Genomic DNA, 13,743 nt, shown 5'->3' on the forward strand with positions numbered 1-13,743 from the left:
GAAGCATTTCCTGAGATGTGGCTCCTTCTTGTTGCACCTCTAAAATCAATATTTTTTACTTGATGAACACTGTTTTGCAGCTGTATTTTTTCATTTTGAGATGACAATAAGAGAATAGTAGAATTTTTGAAGTATGTTTGGTTCACTGAGCAATCAATAAACCCCTTTTAAGAAATGAACTAGCATTCAACAGATTGAATCAGAAAAAAATACCATGTGCTTATAGACAAGCTTCTGATTTGAGAAGGGAGGAAAAGGGCTAGCTTTGCTGGCCTTTTGATATAGGATGTCATTTGTGTAATTTCGGAGTCTTAGAGCTAAGGAGACATATGTTTTAATCATCTACCTAATCCTGGAAATCCCTTAATTTTTCTTTTCTTTTCTTTTTTTTTTTTTACATTTCTTCTTCTTTTTTCTTTTTTTTCTTTTTCTTTTTCTTTCTTTCTTTCTTTTTTTTTATGATAGTCACACACACACACACAGAGAGAGAGAGAGAGAGAGAGAGGGACAGAGACACAGGCAGAGGGAGAAGCAGGCTCCATGCACCGGGAGCCCGACGTGGGATTCGATCCCGGGTCTCCAGGATCACGCCCTCGGCCAAAGGCAGGCGCCAAACCGCTGTGCCACCCAGGGATCCCCCCTTTAGTTTTTCTGAGAGAGAGAGCACATTTAAATTGGCCATAGCTTTGTGTTTTACTTAGGCCATGATAAAAACCTCCTTCAGCAGAGAGGAAAACCTCCCCGTCTGACTAGCCCACAGGTAGGCACAGAGGGATCCTTGGGCCTTTGTAGTCTGTTGGCAAGAGTGTGTTTATGCCATTTGCCCCTGAGTTCACCAGATACTCCTGTGTTATGTGTATACGTCTTCATGGTTAGAATTTAGCGGCAGCACCTTGACTTTCTTGGGGACAGCTGGCCTTCAGAATGTGATATGCCCAGTGGATATTCCAAGATCTGTGGACACCTTGAATTTGAGCTCTTGTCACCTAAATTCCCTGCCTTGCTCAGCACAAATGGCGTGAAGACTCTTTAGCAGACTTTAATAATGAATGGATTTCTCCCCCCTCCCCCTTGCCTCTAGTTTCACTCTCATCAGCTATTTCACATCTTTGTGGTGGCGGGCGCGTTCGTTCACTTCCACGGCGTCTCGAACCTCCAGGAGTTCCGTTTCATGATTGGTGGAGGCTGCAGCGAAGAGGACACACTCTGACACCTTCCGTGAGCCAGGGACCCTGAACAGAGCCTGTAGCATCTGCAGGCCTCCCTTTCCGGCCATTGAGGCCAGTGCCAGAAGAGCCCCGAAACTTTGACAGCCTCATGGGCTTTGTGATGCCCCCGGGGCTCCACCTGGTACACGCCTGAGAAGAGAAAAACAAAAATAAACCATACCTCAAAGGATGAAGTGCGTCAGTTTGGAGACAAGGAGAAATGACCCAAACCCTGACTTGTAATTGGGATTTCCTGATTGAGGGTTTTGCACGACCTGGGCAAACTGGCTTCTGATCCGTGTCACATTATTTTGTAGAAGATTGGGAACACAGTTTAGCTGGTGGTTTGTTCTTCTCCCTTTCTCTCTCCTTAATCAGTAATACAAACCAATTTAGGTGAACATTTATATCCTATTAAAGGGTGGGAATGTGATTTTAGATGCTCTTTTGAAAGAACAAAGAAATTAATGTAAATAAGATTTCTAACTTGCTGTTTAAATAAGAATTTATATAAATGTTTAAAACATAGGGGTAGGGGAGGGAGGGGAATTTTTGTATAGAATGAAACATGCAAGTACCACACACTGTTTCAATTTTGCACAAAGTGACTGTAGGAAGATCAGGTGATGGCCCCAGAATGTATAATGCCTTGGTGCACCAAGGTGCCTTCTAAAGGCTGGCATACCTTGGACCCTGCGGGGCAGAAAGTACAGCCCCGGCCCATTGATTGCTTGACCATTCTCATGTTTGAGAGCCTTTGGGAATCCCGAGGTAGAGGGAAGCTGTATGTGTTTCTCAGTGGAAGCAGCATGTGAATGGCTGACAGGATGTGTTAGATAAAGGCTCTAGTTAAGGTATCATTTGAGAGACTGGTTTTCTGTGCTGAGAGTGACTCCTTCTAAAGAGTAGAGCCATTTACTTGGGAAAGTTAATTATGCCAGCAAAGGGGTAATGGAGACAGTGGGAGGAGCTCTGGAAATGTTAGCATAGAGGCTGATCTAATTACTTACTGGCTTCCTATTCAGTTTTGTGGTGACTTTTATCTGCAGAAATGTGACAGTTTTCCAGATCTTTGCTGTGGAGCTCTGAAACGTCCCCAAAATTTCCTTCTGTTACAGTCACTGCCCTAACTACCCTTTCTCCTCCTGGGAATACAAATGGACCTGACATCATAGTTCCTGGCATGGAGCCAGCCACAAAAGAGATTCCCCTTGTCCAGGTGCCTCCTGAGCTCATTTACATAGGTTGGAAGGATGCTTCCTTTGGATCAGGAAAGGTGAATTGCACCTCTGACACTACTGTCTTAGTAAGCCTAGTTGTGACACACATATCGGCTGTCTTTAAACAAAAAAGCCAGTAGAACTCTTGTAAAGCAAGGTCTAGTCCCACCATGGAGTTATCAGTATTCCCTGAACCCCAGTTTTTGAGGATAGCATGGTGGGAAGTTTTAAAAGAAAGTTGGATCTTTCAGGGAGCCTCATACAGTCCTTAAGCTATATCTTTAAAGAGCTGCTGAAAGTAGGAAAAAGGTTACTCATACCCCAGAGGTACCATAGAATTCTAATCTTGGCTCATAGGCAAACCACCAAAATAGCACTTGAGTCTAAGGTTACTTGCTGTCATCCAAGACTTCAGGTGATTGAGTTACATCTGGGGATTGTGGGTTTTAGAGCTAAACACTGAAGCCCTGTGCCTGGGGGCTGGCATCCTCAAATAGGTGTTTGGTGTATGGATAGGGTCTCCTGTCCAGTAGTGTTTTCTTGGTCATTAATTTCCTTTCTCTTCCCTTCCAATCTCCCAGCTTTTGCTGGGAGAAAGAATCCATTGTAGAACTTGGGAAGAACTTAAAGAGTTTTTTGGTTCGGATAAAGTCACTGCCTGGAGGCTAGGGGACCCAGCAAAAGACTTTTGTGAACTGATGGAGTGCCTGACAGAATAAAGAACAGTATTACTCTCTTTGGTCAGTGGCCATCTGGAAGGAAAGACAGTCTCATGGAAGCAACAGCACATATCAGAAGCCAGACTTACTCTTCGGTCATGCATTTTGGGATACAGGGTATAAGATGCAGCCCTGTAACAACACCAACAGAAGTAGTAGTTTCTGGGCCCAGTCACCCCACACCCCAAAGGAGGAGCTGAATCTGGTTCAACATAGCACAAACTGTTAGGAAAAATGAAATTAACATCAATGATATGTAGTCCAGTAAAAATCTCCCTCTTTAGGGTGTGTGTGCGTGTGCGTGTGTGTGTGTGTGTGTGTGTGGGTGGGTGTGTGTGTGCGCGCGCCCATTTATATGTGTGTGTCTATGTGCAACTCACTACCAACAGCCTCACTGTGCACTTGGTCTTCACAGTGCTCGCTGAGAACTCTCACCAGGTTGGCGCCTGAATGCCTTACTCTCAGCATCAGAGGCTGGCTTGCTCTGTGCAGATTTTTAATTTTCTTTGTTGGCCCTGGGCTGGTTAGGACCTCTACAGCTTCGTTCTTTCACCATTAAATAGTGGCCTTTTTCAGTATTTCCCCCCTGTCCCTTTATAAAATGCTGAAGCCACAAAGCACATTTTTGGGGATCATAGAAGGTTGGGGTTCCAGAAAGGCCTCTTGTGTGATGGTTCAATTCACCATGGGATTTCCCTTACTCGCTGTATTCTCAACTTCTAATAAAAAGAACCAAATGGAATATGAACTTATGTCGTGTGCTTTTTTATTGCCTCAGCTTAAACACTGAAGCTTAAGAAATTTTCAGACTCCTCCCCCCATTCTAAATGCACAAATCAAAGGATTTATGCCTAACTCACATTTCCCAAACTTTTCTCTCTTTTTTAAAAAAGATTTTATTTATGTATTTATTTCAGAGAGAGCATAAGCAGGGGGAGTGTAGAGGAAGAAGCAGCTACCCCTGAGCAAGGAGCCCCATGTGGGCTCAGTCCCAGCACCCTGGGATCATGACCTGAGCCAAAGGCAGATGCTTAACCACTGAAACCACCCAGGAGCCCCTCAACCTCTCTTAAGCTTTCATTACAGCTGGAACCAGGTTTAGAATGGAGAGGAGAGCTGACTCCAAGGGGCAGTTCTTAATTTATGATTAAAGTTTATAAGTATAATACCTAACATAATGGACACTTTATGTGAAGGTGTCTCAGATACTTGTAACCACCTCCCTGTTAACTGATCAGCATTACTCATTTCCTAAATGAGGAGACTGAAGCTTGGAAAAACCAAGTGTGACTTTTGTGCCAGCAATCTTTACAAAGAAGAGAGTTTGGAATAAATAATCTAATGTGTGTTGATTTAAAGGTTTGGGGTTTGTTAACCCTTTGTGTAATTTAAGGAATCCCAACCCCTTTGCCTTAGGTAAATTGTTTTTGCAGGGGAATTTCCAGTATTTGAATTCTCATTTCTTATTTTTTTTAAAGATTAATTTATTTTAGAAAGAGCACGAGCAGGAGAGGGAGAGTGAGAATCTCAAGCAGTCTCCCGCTAAGCATGGAGCAGGAGGCAGGGCTCAACCTCATGACTCAGATCACAACCTGAGCTAAAACCCAAGAGTTGGATGCTTAACCAACTGCATCACCCAGGCTTCCCGAATTGTCATTTTTAATTGTAGATACAACTTTAGGGTTTCCCCATATATTATCTGGGTATAGAACCTTGGATCGCATTCTGCTCCTTTGAGGCCTTTACAAAGAGCCATTTGATTTTTTTTTCCAATTTTTGTTTTCCCCTTAAAAACTGTATGCCTTCCTTTTCTCACATGGTGTCCATGGGTATTGTAAAGGAAATGAAGGACAAGTTTGAACCTTGACTTCATAGAATGCTAGTGCTCTGGGTTTCCTGAAGAAGCCCTTGGGCAGTATTGTTTACAATTATCCTAGAAATATCTTTGTCTCTAGAGAATATTTTGCTCCAGTTACAGTGTGTTTGGTGTTTTCCTTCCCTCATTAGTCATCGACTATTGGCCACCACTCCTTGTGTCCTTACGTACAAGGTTTTTATGCCTTCAGCGATGTGACTTGGTAAAAAACAAAGATGTCAATCTGACTTCATAACTTATACTTGAGATGGCTTGGAGCAGGGATCAGGGAAACTAAGGAAGCAGGGAACCTAGCTGCACAAATGTGAAAGCCTCTCATGATAGCACATCTCATTGCTGCCTTGGCTATGCGGACTTAAAACAAGAAGTAGGGTCAGGGTCAGGTTCTGCCATATGCCAGAGACTAGGCAAGAGGTCGTTTATTTCCCTACTCTCGCTTTTCTCACCAATTTTTCTCCTTTTCTCACCTTTTAAAATGGGCTTATATGGGACACGTGGGTGACTCAATGGTTGAGCCTTTGGCCCAGGTCAGGTCGTGATCCTGGGGTCTCAGGATCAAGTCCCATATTGGGTTCCCCGCAGGGAGCCTGCCTATGTCTCTGCCTCTTTTTGTGTGTGTCTCATGAATAAATAAAATCTTTAAAAAATAAAAGAAAGTGGGCTTATATTCTTTGCATCTTTCCCTGAGATCAACATTTCTCAAAATTTCCATAGTGATTGGCTGCCAAACTCTTGCTCGAATTCCTCCCTGCTGTGACCCTCCCCCCTCCCATATTTACTTTTCTTACTTTAAGATGTGTCCATTCTCTTGCCCCCCTGAATCAGACTTTCACTTAGCATTATGAAGTGGGGAACTGCTTTACCTGAAAGCACTCCCATTAAAGTGTACGCAGTTATTAGATGGATCTAGTAGATAATTTGTCCCTGGTACTGAGGAAGGAGGATCTGACAGCTGCTTTGAGTTGTTGGTCATCCAAAGATATGCAGCATTTTTAAGAAAAGAGATTTAAGATTCTGCCTACAGAATCTTGTCATGTATGCCTTTGGTTTTAACTTTGTTCATCTGAAATTGGTGATGGCGCTTTAGCTTGAGCTAGGCTGCCACCTGCTGTCCTGTAGTGGTTAAAAGAAGAAAGGAAGACTAGTTTGGACCTCCGAAGCGGACAACAATATTCCATCTTCCCAGGTGAAGAGCAAGGTTAGTAAGTTCATTTCCTCCATTGGTTCTAAAAGTGATTTCCCAATTTGACAGTCTCCTCCTGGCCATTTAGAGGCATGGGGATGATGAAGCAAAACAAGGCTGGGAGCTGCCCCAGCACTTCCTAATCCTGGTTTTTAGATTACGTGGTCAAGGTAGTTGATGAATTTGCCTGAAAATGCTCTCCCTGGGTGGGCAAGGAAGACAGACCTTTCAAAAGACAGGATTGCTGTCCTAGAGAGGAACACTAGCAGGCTGTGTCTGGGAGCTGGCAGTAGAGGTCAGATGCTGTTGGAGACCGGATATTTTTTTTTTAAGATTTTATTATTTATTCATGAGAGACAAGGAGAGAGGCAGAGACACAGGCAGAGGGAGAAGCAGGCTCCATGTAGGGAGCCCGACGGACTCTATCCCGGGGCCCCAGGATCATGCCCTGGGCTGAAGGCAGTGCTAAACCACTGAGCCACCCAGGCTGCCCTATAAATGGGGCTGTTAATGCCTATCTCACATGCTTGTTTTGAGACTAAATGTTGAAAGTAAAGTCATATGATCAATAATATAGGGCATTTTACAAATACTGCAATGAATTCATTGTTCAGAATTGGCCCACTCTACAGGGAATTGGGGTCATTTGCTGGCGGGAACTGGTACTTTGAGTTGTGGAGAGCTGGGAAGAAGGGTCACCCGAGGCCCTGCACACTGTCCATGCTTACCTTGGGGCTTGGCTAGGACCTCTTCATTGGAGGTTGGTTAAATTTAAAGCTCTGAGGCCACCTCAGAATTTCTACATGGTTCTGCCTTTAATTGCTCTCATAGTGGAGGCTGCTCTCTCTCAGGTAGGGAGGGAGGAGAAAGCTCCAGAGCCTTGAGACCTTGGGGGGAGGGGTGCACCTGGGGAGAGCTCCCCTTCTGGTGCACTTTGCTGTGTATGTTGGCATGTTCCCCGAAAAGCCAGCCTCAGGCACAGAGTCAGGTGGTCTCTTTTGTAGATTAGTGGCTAGAAAAAGAGCACCATGGGCTCTGGACCTCCCGGGGAGACCCCTTACCACACCATTGTGAAAGGCTGGTCTTCCTGGGCCTCTCTGCTTGGCTACCACTATTCCTCCAACTCCCCCATTCTTACGTCACCGTCTAGTGCAGCAGCTGTATATTTTACCCCATTGGCTTTTTCTTAAATGCAAAAGCTTCTATACATTAGCATTTTGTAAAGAGAGTTTTGGAAATTTTTAAAAGCAATAGTTTGCAGACGTGCCACGCCACAGTAATCTAAAAGGATTTAATACCTGTTCCTGTTTTGGGGTTTTCCCATTTCTCTTTACTTCCCTGCCTTCTGTCCGTCTGTCTCAAACACACAGAACTTGTTTGAGCAGCAGCTAGGAAACTGACTACCCTCCACCATGCACTCATTTTGAGAAAGCTCTGTGTCAGGTGGGGGTGTGTTCTTCATCTCATTTTTGTGGTTGGCCTCATCCTGCCCCTCTTAGTACCTTTAAGTTCTCGGATTCTATTGAAGACCAACCAGTTTCATTAGAAACACCTGACCCTTGGCTGGGTCTGGACTTGCAGAGAATAGATGGAATTAAATGCTTTTGTCTTGGGGCAGCCCCGGTGGCTCAGCGGCTTACCACCGCCTTCAGCCCAGGGCCTGATCCTGGAGACCCAGGATCGGGATCGGGTCCCACATCAGGCTCTCTGCATGGGACCTGCTTCTCCCTCTGCCTGTGTCTCTGCATGTCTCTCGCCTCTCTGTCTTTCATGAATAAATAAAACCCTTAAAAACTAAAAAAAAATTCTTTTGTCTTGGTCTAAGTTGAGCTTGTGTTGGACTCCTGAAGCAGAGGTAGTAGGCAGGATGGGAGGATGCCCACTGAGACTCGGGGTGGATGGTACTAGGCACCCTGGAAGATCTTGGAGAAGTAGTTTCTGGTTCCATCCAGCAATCTCAGGAGGCAGTGTCCATTAGCCCAAGACTGAGATGAACAGTGACCTGGCCCAGGTGTAGTGAGGTGGATCCCATGCCAGGTGCTGACTCCTTAGAATGTTTCTGGAAGAATCATTTTGTCAAAACAGGTCAGATTGGGTTGGTGTCACTGCAGCAGCTGGAGTGGTAGCACCCAGGCACACAGAGGCAGCAGGAGCATGGGGAGTGAGGCTGAGGTGTCCGCGGTGCCACCACACTCTTGGGCGTTTTCCTGTGAACCCAGAGCAGAGATGAAACAGTAGCATTCAAGATGAGGCAACTATCCCAGCCAGAAGAGGCAAGGAATGGGGGGGGGGGGGGGGGGGGTGTCTCTGGGAATTAAAGCCAAATACCTGGAGAAAGAGAGAAGTTCTAGAAACCATCCTTTTTAGGTTACCTATCTTTTAGAGGGAAGGTAGAGGCTGTGCAGTCAGCCCAGAACTGGGCTCAAGCCTCTGCTTGTCCCTAGTCTTATAGGGAGGGGGCCATACTCTTAGAATCTGACTCTAGAGAAGCCATCAACTCTGGAAGCTTCTTTGATGTCAATTATGTGTGGCAGTCATATCGAGCAAAGACAATACCATGTATAAGGCACCCAGCTGGAGGCCTTAAGCTAAAAGCACCTTACATAGTGGGTACTAAATGAATGTCGGTCACCATTAGTATTGTGCATATCATGGTTTCCTATAACTTGTTCAGGTCATTGGGAGCTAAGTGCAGTAGTAATGGAGGCAATATGGGGAAGCTGTGTTTTAAATCACTGAGGGTCCGAACCCTGGAAAATTTGGCCCTCCTTGTGAAAGTACCCTGGGATCCTGGTTGACTTCGTGTTTGCCTGCCATGGGCCTAAATGTAAATGCATGTGCAGGAATGTGTTCCCTTGGAGGTGCACATGTACAGCTGTGTTCATGTGGCCACTCAGATCTGCAAACGCACAGGCACAGTCCTAGAGCTGAGGATTTGGGGAAGCCCTCCACCTATGCCCCCGTGCCCTGAGCCCTCACCTCTGGATGGAAGGCATGGCAGGAATCTGGTCTCCGGCGAAGCTTCTGGGAGCGCATCCTGTCACACTTGACAGAGGCGTTATGTGCACAATTCACTGTTAAGGTGGACACCTCATGACAGGAGCTGATTCTGGAGATTAGTCTAGAGAGTAAGTTTGGGAAGAACCTACTCTTAGTGGGACCAGCTGCCTTGCAGGTGGCTTCCAAGGTCAGAAGACAGCGCCCAGGGGCAGGGGTGGCAGGGGAACAAGTCTCAATGCCCCGTGGAGGTGGGTGGAATGCTGGTGGTGAGGGAGGCTGACCCCAACCTCTCAAAATCTGAGCCCCTCAGCAACATCTCCCACACCTCCATCCCTCCCTCAGCCTGCATATTCTGGAGGTTGGAAGGATATATTTGACTTCTGTAGCTTCCTGCAGGACTGGTGGGAAGATGCTGCAGTCACAGGTGGGGTCTGTCACCAAGAGGAGAAGGTTACTACTGGGAATCTGTTGCATCACAAACATCCTGCAGCAAAGACAGAAGTGGATTGTGGGCCTTCTCTATGGCGGGCATGACTTTGAGCTTCCAGGAGGAGAATTTCTGGAGATTTAGAGTGTGGCGTGGTGGTGGCAGGGGAAGGAGCAAGTACCATCAGGCAGGTCAGATTAGGGATAGCTGCAGGGACAGTTGTAGGCAGTGAATTTGTTTTACCCACAAGCCTTTGCACTTGTACTGCTTCCTCGCAGACTGGAGGTGAGGAAGTCCAAACTGGGATACGTTTGAGAGTGAAAGATGTTATTAATATATGCAGGGATAACAGGCATAAATCAAGACTGCCCCAGCCAAATAGGCATGTGTGGCTCTCCTTGCTTTGGGTGGTTGTGGTGGAGCAGGCTGTGCTGGAAGGCGGCAGTGCTCAGGCTTGGCCACAAGGTGGCACAGCGCGCCTGCACACAGCCCTGGAGTCCTGCCAGAGGGAGGCAGTCCAGGATTCTGAGCCTGTTCTGCAGAGGCCTGGTGACTTACATAACAGTAGCTGCCACTTCCTGAGCTTTTTCCTGTGGGGTGGGTGATCTCGCTCTCTCTCTCTCACACACTCACACATATTTAACCTTCACCACTCCGAATGCGGTTGGCATTATTCCTGTCTTGTAGATGAGACACAGAGGCTAGGGATGGTGAAGCAGCTTGCCCAAGGTTACAGGCCAGGAAGCAGCAGAGCCAGCTTTTGAATTCGAATTTGTCTGAATTTGAATACTCTGAAGTCTGTGCCTTACACCAGACTGTTTACCCATCATGACACACCAGTATGAGGTGGAAACTTGACTGTCCTGTGCCGCAGACTGAGGCATTACATTCTAAAGTAATCCGCTTGAGGTCTGGGGGTATGAGGGAAGCCCCTGGTGAATGGCAAGGCTAGCTGGGTGGGCACTCTGGAGGAGGCCCAGGACAGAACTTCATGGGTTGGGAGGCCCCCAAGGTGGAGGTCGGGGTGGGAGTCAGCAGGAGAGACGTTTCTGTCAGGGCTCCCTGCGCTCTGGGGCCAGGGCTTGGCGGAGCCAGTCAGATCTAGCTCCACTCTAGCGGCCTGAGTCTAGGCGGGGGGCACACGGGGGCTCTGGGCCTGGGAGTGAGCTGGCAGCGCGGGGAACCCTCCTGTAGCCCAGCCATCCTGAGAACATCCTCTGCACAGGTAGGCTTCTGAGGAGAGCTGACTGGTTTCTTTGCTCAGAGCCGTCCTTGCCTGTCCTGGCCTTGCAAGGGCTCGTGGGTGCCACTGAGCTTCAAGGCCCTGAGCTGCTGTGGGCAAGTAGGTGTGTGTGAGACCCACACTGGGCGGGGTGCTGGGAGAGGCTATGGGAGCCTTTCTTCTGGATGGGATGAGACTTGGTGGGTGGGCCTCCATCCAGCCTCGGGAAGCCCTCTCCCCAGAACCCCCAAGATAGTGCCCTGGACCGTCCAGCACCCCTGCCTTGGCCTGTGAAATGAGAAGCAAAGACTGTGTGAGCGAGGTTGGGGGTGGGCAGCACTGCTCGTGGGCCTTACTTCTGGCAGGTTCCGCACTCAATGATCCCGTTGGTCTCCTGGACGGCCGTCTGGTGCACAAACACGGGGTACTCTGTGTCGCATGGCTGCAGCGCGTCCTGTTTCTTGTGCTTGTGGGCTGCAGAGGGACAGAAGCACGGATGGGGAAAGGGCACCACCCAGTTAGGAGGACCATCCTCTGGGGGGTGGGGGGGGGTTCAGCTTTGATCCCGCAGGTGCCATGACACACCCCTTTGTCCATGTGCACACGCCTGGCTTCCTTGTCAGAAAGTTCTCAGGGTTCATCGAGGCCAGGTGGATGGAAGAAAGACAGGGAAAAAGGAGCAGGATAAATGGAGCAGACGGTGTCACAGTGGATGGGGCAGCAGGCAGGGCTCTGGGGGGCCTGGGGTCTAAGGTGTGTGACTGGTGCACTAAGGCCCATGACCTTGGGAGAGCCCCCTCCTCTCTCTGGAAGCCTGCTCCTCAGTGTGAGCCAGCTGGTTCAGAGGATGGGTGCAAGTGGACCTCTTGGAGGCTCTGATCAGCACTGATATCTGGGGCCTGAGAGGAGAGCTGAGGCAGTAGGAGGGCCAGGGGTCCTTGGGGAAGATTTTGGTCTCTTAATCCTATCACCCGTCCCATTTATTGCATGTAGATGACATCTCACAAGTCCAGCTATGGTGCTCTGCAAATGCAGCTCCTGGACAAGCCCTGGGACTGTTCCCTAAACCCTGTGGCCAGCTGTGAGCAGAGCACCAAAGGCTGAGTGCCGACTGCCAGGGCCTGGGACAGAGCCAGCAGCGGGGCTTCCAGTGCCTGACGCTGCCTAAACCCAGGAGACTGGGCTTGTTGGGGCTCCTTAGTGTCTGTGGGGTGCACTGAGCCCACTCAGAAAGGGGCAAAGGATGGAGTGAACAGGACTCAACAAGAGGAAGCGCTGAGGCCCTAGCAGCCCCATCCTGGAGGACCCACATTTGCTCCCCGAAGTGAGCAATAGCAGTGTTCTGTTAACACAGCACTTCTTTCTCTTCCAGGCACTCCTCATGCCTCTCCTTTTGCTCCCTTTTGTGGAACAGACAGGTGGGCAGTCTCGCCCCATCTCAGTGTCACCTAGGGGTTCACAGGAGAGCTATAGGTCTGCTAAACTCCCAGACCCAGAAACTTCCCACGAAACCTTGAAGGTGAGCAGGGAGGCCAGTGTGTGGGCAGAGAAGTCCTCATGGGAAGAAGCATGGTATTTAGTCTGGGCTTTTGCACACCAGACCTTCCAGGGCTGCTGCTGGGCAGCTTAGCAGGCTGGGCCCCCTCAGAATTGGAGAGTGAGAACTCTGGCTAAAGCCTCCAAGAGGCCTCCGGCTGGTTTTGTCTTTGCAGGGCCCAGTCACCCTGGCCTTGTCCCCCATCTCCTGTAGGGGCTGGCTCAGGGCTGGGCCTGTCACCTGAGCCATTTAGTGTGGGTGGGTTATCTCCGTGCCAGTGATAGTAACAGTACCAACCACAATAGGGTGGAGCAGGCGTCCACACAGCTGGGAAGGGCATCGGGGCCTCACTTGGTCCATGTCCTTTGACTCTGAGGCCTGCACTCTTTACCGAGGACATGGATGAGGGGCTGGACCAGGCCCCCTAGGCGGGAGGCAGAAGCTCCACCCACAGCTATCATGAGGATGAGAAATTCTGAACAAGCGGACTGGGGGAGGTCATTCTCTGCTTTTGCAAGATGTGGCTGCCAGCACAAAGAGAGAGACAGGGTGGAGAGCTGTGTCCCCTACCCTGTGTTCTCATGCAGAAGGGAGGAGGGACCTGTTTCTAAATGAGTTGTGACACACAGTTCCTGGTTCCTGTCACAGACACCATCCGGAAGCCAAACTCTGGATAAAAATGTGGTGGTGGGATCCCTGGGTGGGGCAGCGGTTTGGCGCCTGCCTTTGGCCCAGGGCGCGATCCTGGAGACCCGGGATCGAATCCCACGTCGGGCTCCCGGTGCATGGAGCCTGCTTCTCCCTCTGCCTATGTCTCTGCCTCTCTCTCTCTCTCTCTCTCTCTGACTATCATAAATAAATAAAAATTAAAAAAAAATGTGGTGGGGAGGACAGCCTAGGTAGTGGAGATTTTCCAGAATCCCATGGAAAAGGCTCTGTTGACATGGAAGGGTTGAGCAAAATGGGTTAAAGTGAGACAGTCCTGGGTGGTAGGGGAACACCCAGGCTACTAGGAAGCCTGACTTTGTTTTACATTTACAGATCAAGTGGCTTCACTCTCCGCGGGGTACATTCCAGAGTCCTAGCTGGTTGGGAATGAGGACACCTCTTTGGTGTGTGGTCAGGACCATGGAGGGCACTGTCCTTGGACAAAGGTCACAGGAGATATATTATCTCCAGAGGGTCCCAGTGACCAGACCAAGGCCTCCACCTGCCCCCGACCCCCACCCCCACCCCCGAGTGCTTCTGAGGGCTCGGTGGACTTGTGAGCTGGAGGCACTGCTGTTTCCTGCTCCACAAGGAAACCTGGTGGCTTCTCACCTGCATGTGGGCAAACCACTGGGCCACATCA

At 48.9% G+C, this 13,743-nt stretch overlaps 2 protein-coding genes across 12 annotated transcripts in view; one reads left to right on the top strand and one right to left on the bottom strand.

Annotated features, from left to right (window-relative positions):
• The window catches only part of ADIPOR2 (adiponectin receptor 2), a 145,564-nt gene extending 141,669 nt beyond the window's left edge, over window positions 1–3,895 (top strand). For all 11 annotated transcript variants that reach the window (XM_072799560.1, XM_072799559.1, XM_072799562.1 and 8 more), the window contains one exon: window positions 1,082–3,895. In XM_072799560.1, coding sequence (XP_072655661.1) covers window positions 1,082–1,210 — 129 coding nt within the window. In that variant the 3' untranslated portion in view covers window positions 1,211–3,895. The remainder of the gene's footprint in view (window positions 1–1,081) is intronic.
• CACNA2D4 (calcium voltage-gated channel auxiliary subunit alpha2delta 4) overlaps window positions 675–13,743 on the bottom strand; it is a 123,976-nt gene continuing 110,907 nt past the window's right edge. The window contains exons 35-38 of the mRNA XM_072797433.1: window positions 11,212–11,329; window positions 9,573–9,690; window positions 9,186–9,263; window positions 675–8,413 (exon numbers count right to left, since the gene is read on the bottom strand). Coding sequence (XP_072653534.1) covers window positions 8,309–8,413; window positions 9,186–9,263; window positions 9,573–9,690; window positions 11,212–11,329 — 419 coding nt within the window. The 3' untranslated portion in view covers window positions 675–8,308. The remainder of the gene's footprint in view (window positions 8,414–9,185; window positions 9,264–9,572; window positions 9,691–11,211; window positions 11,330–13,743) is intronic.

The sequence above is a fragment of the Canis lupus genome, chromosome 25 (genome assembly GCF_048164855.1).
Source record: "Canis lupus baileyi chromosome 25, mCanLup2.hap1, whole genome shotgun sequence".
Classification (NCBI taxonomy): Eukaryota; Metazoa; Chordata; class Mammalia; order Carnivora; family Canidae; genus Canis; species Canis lupus.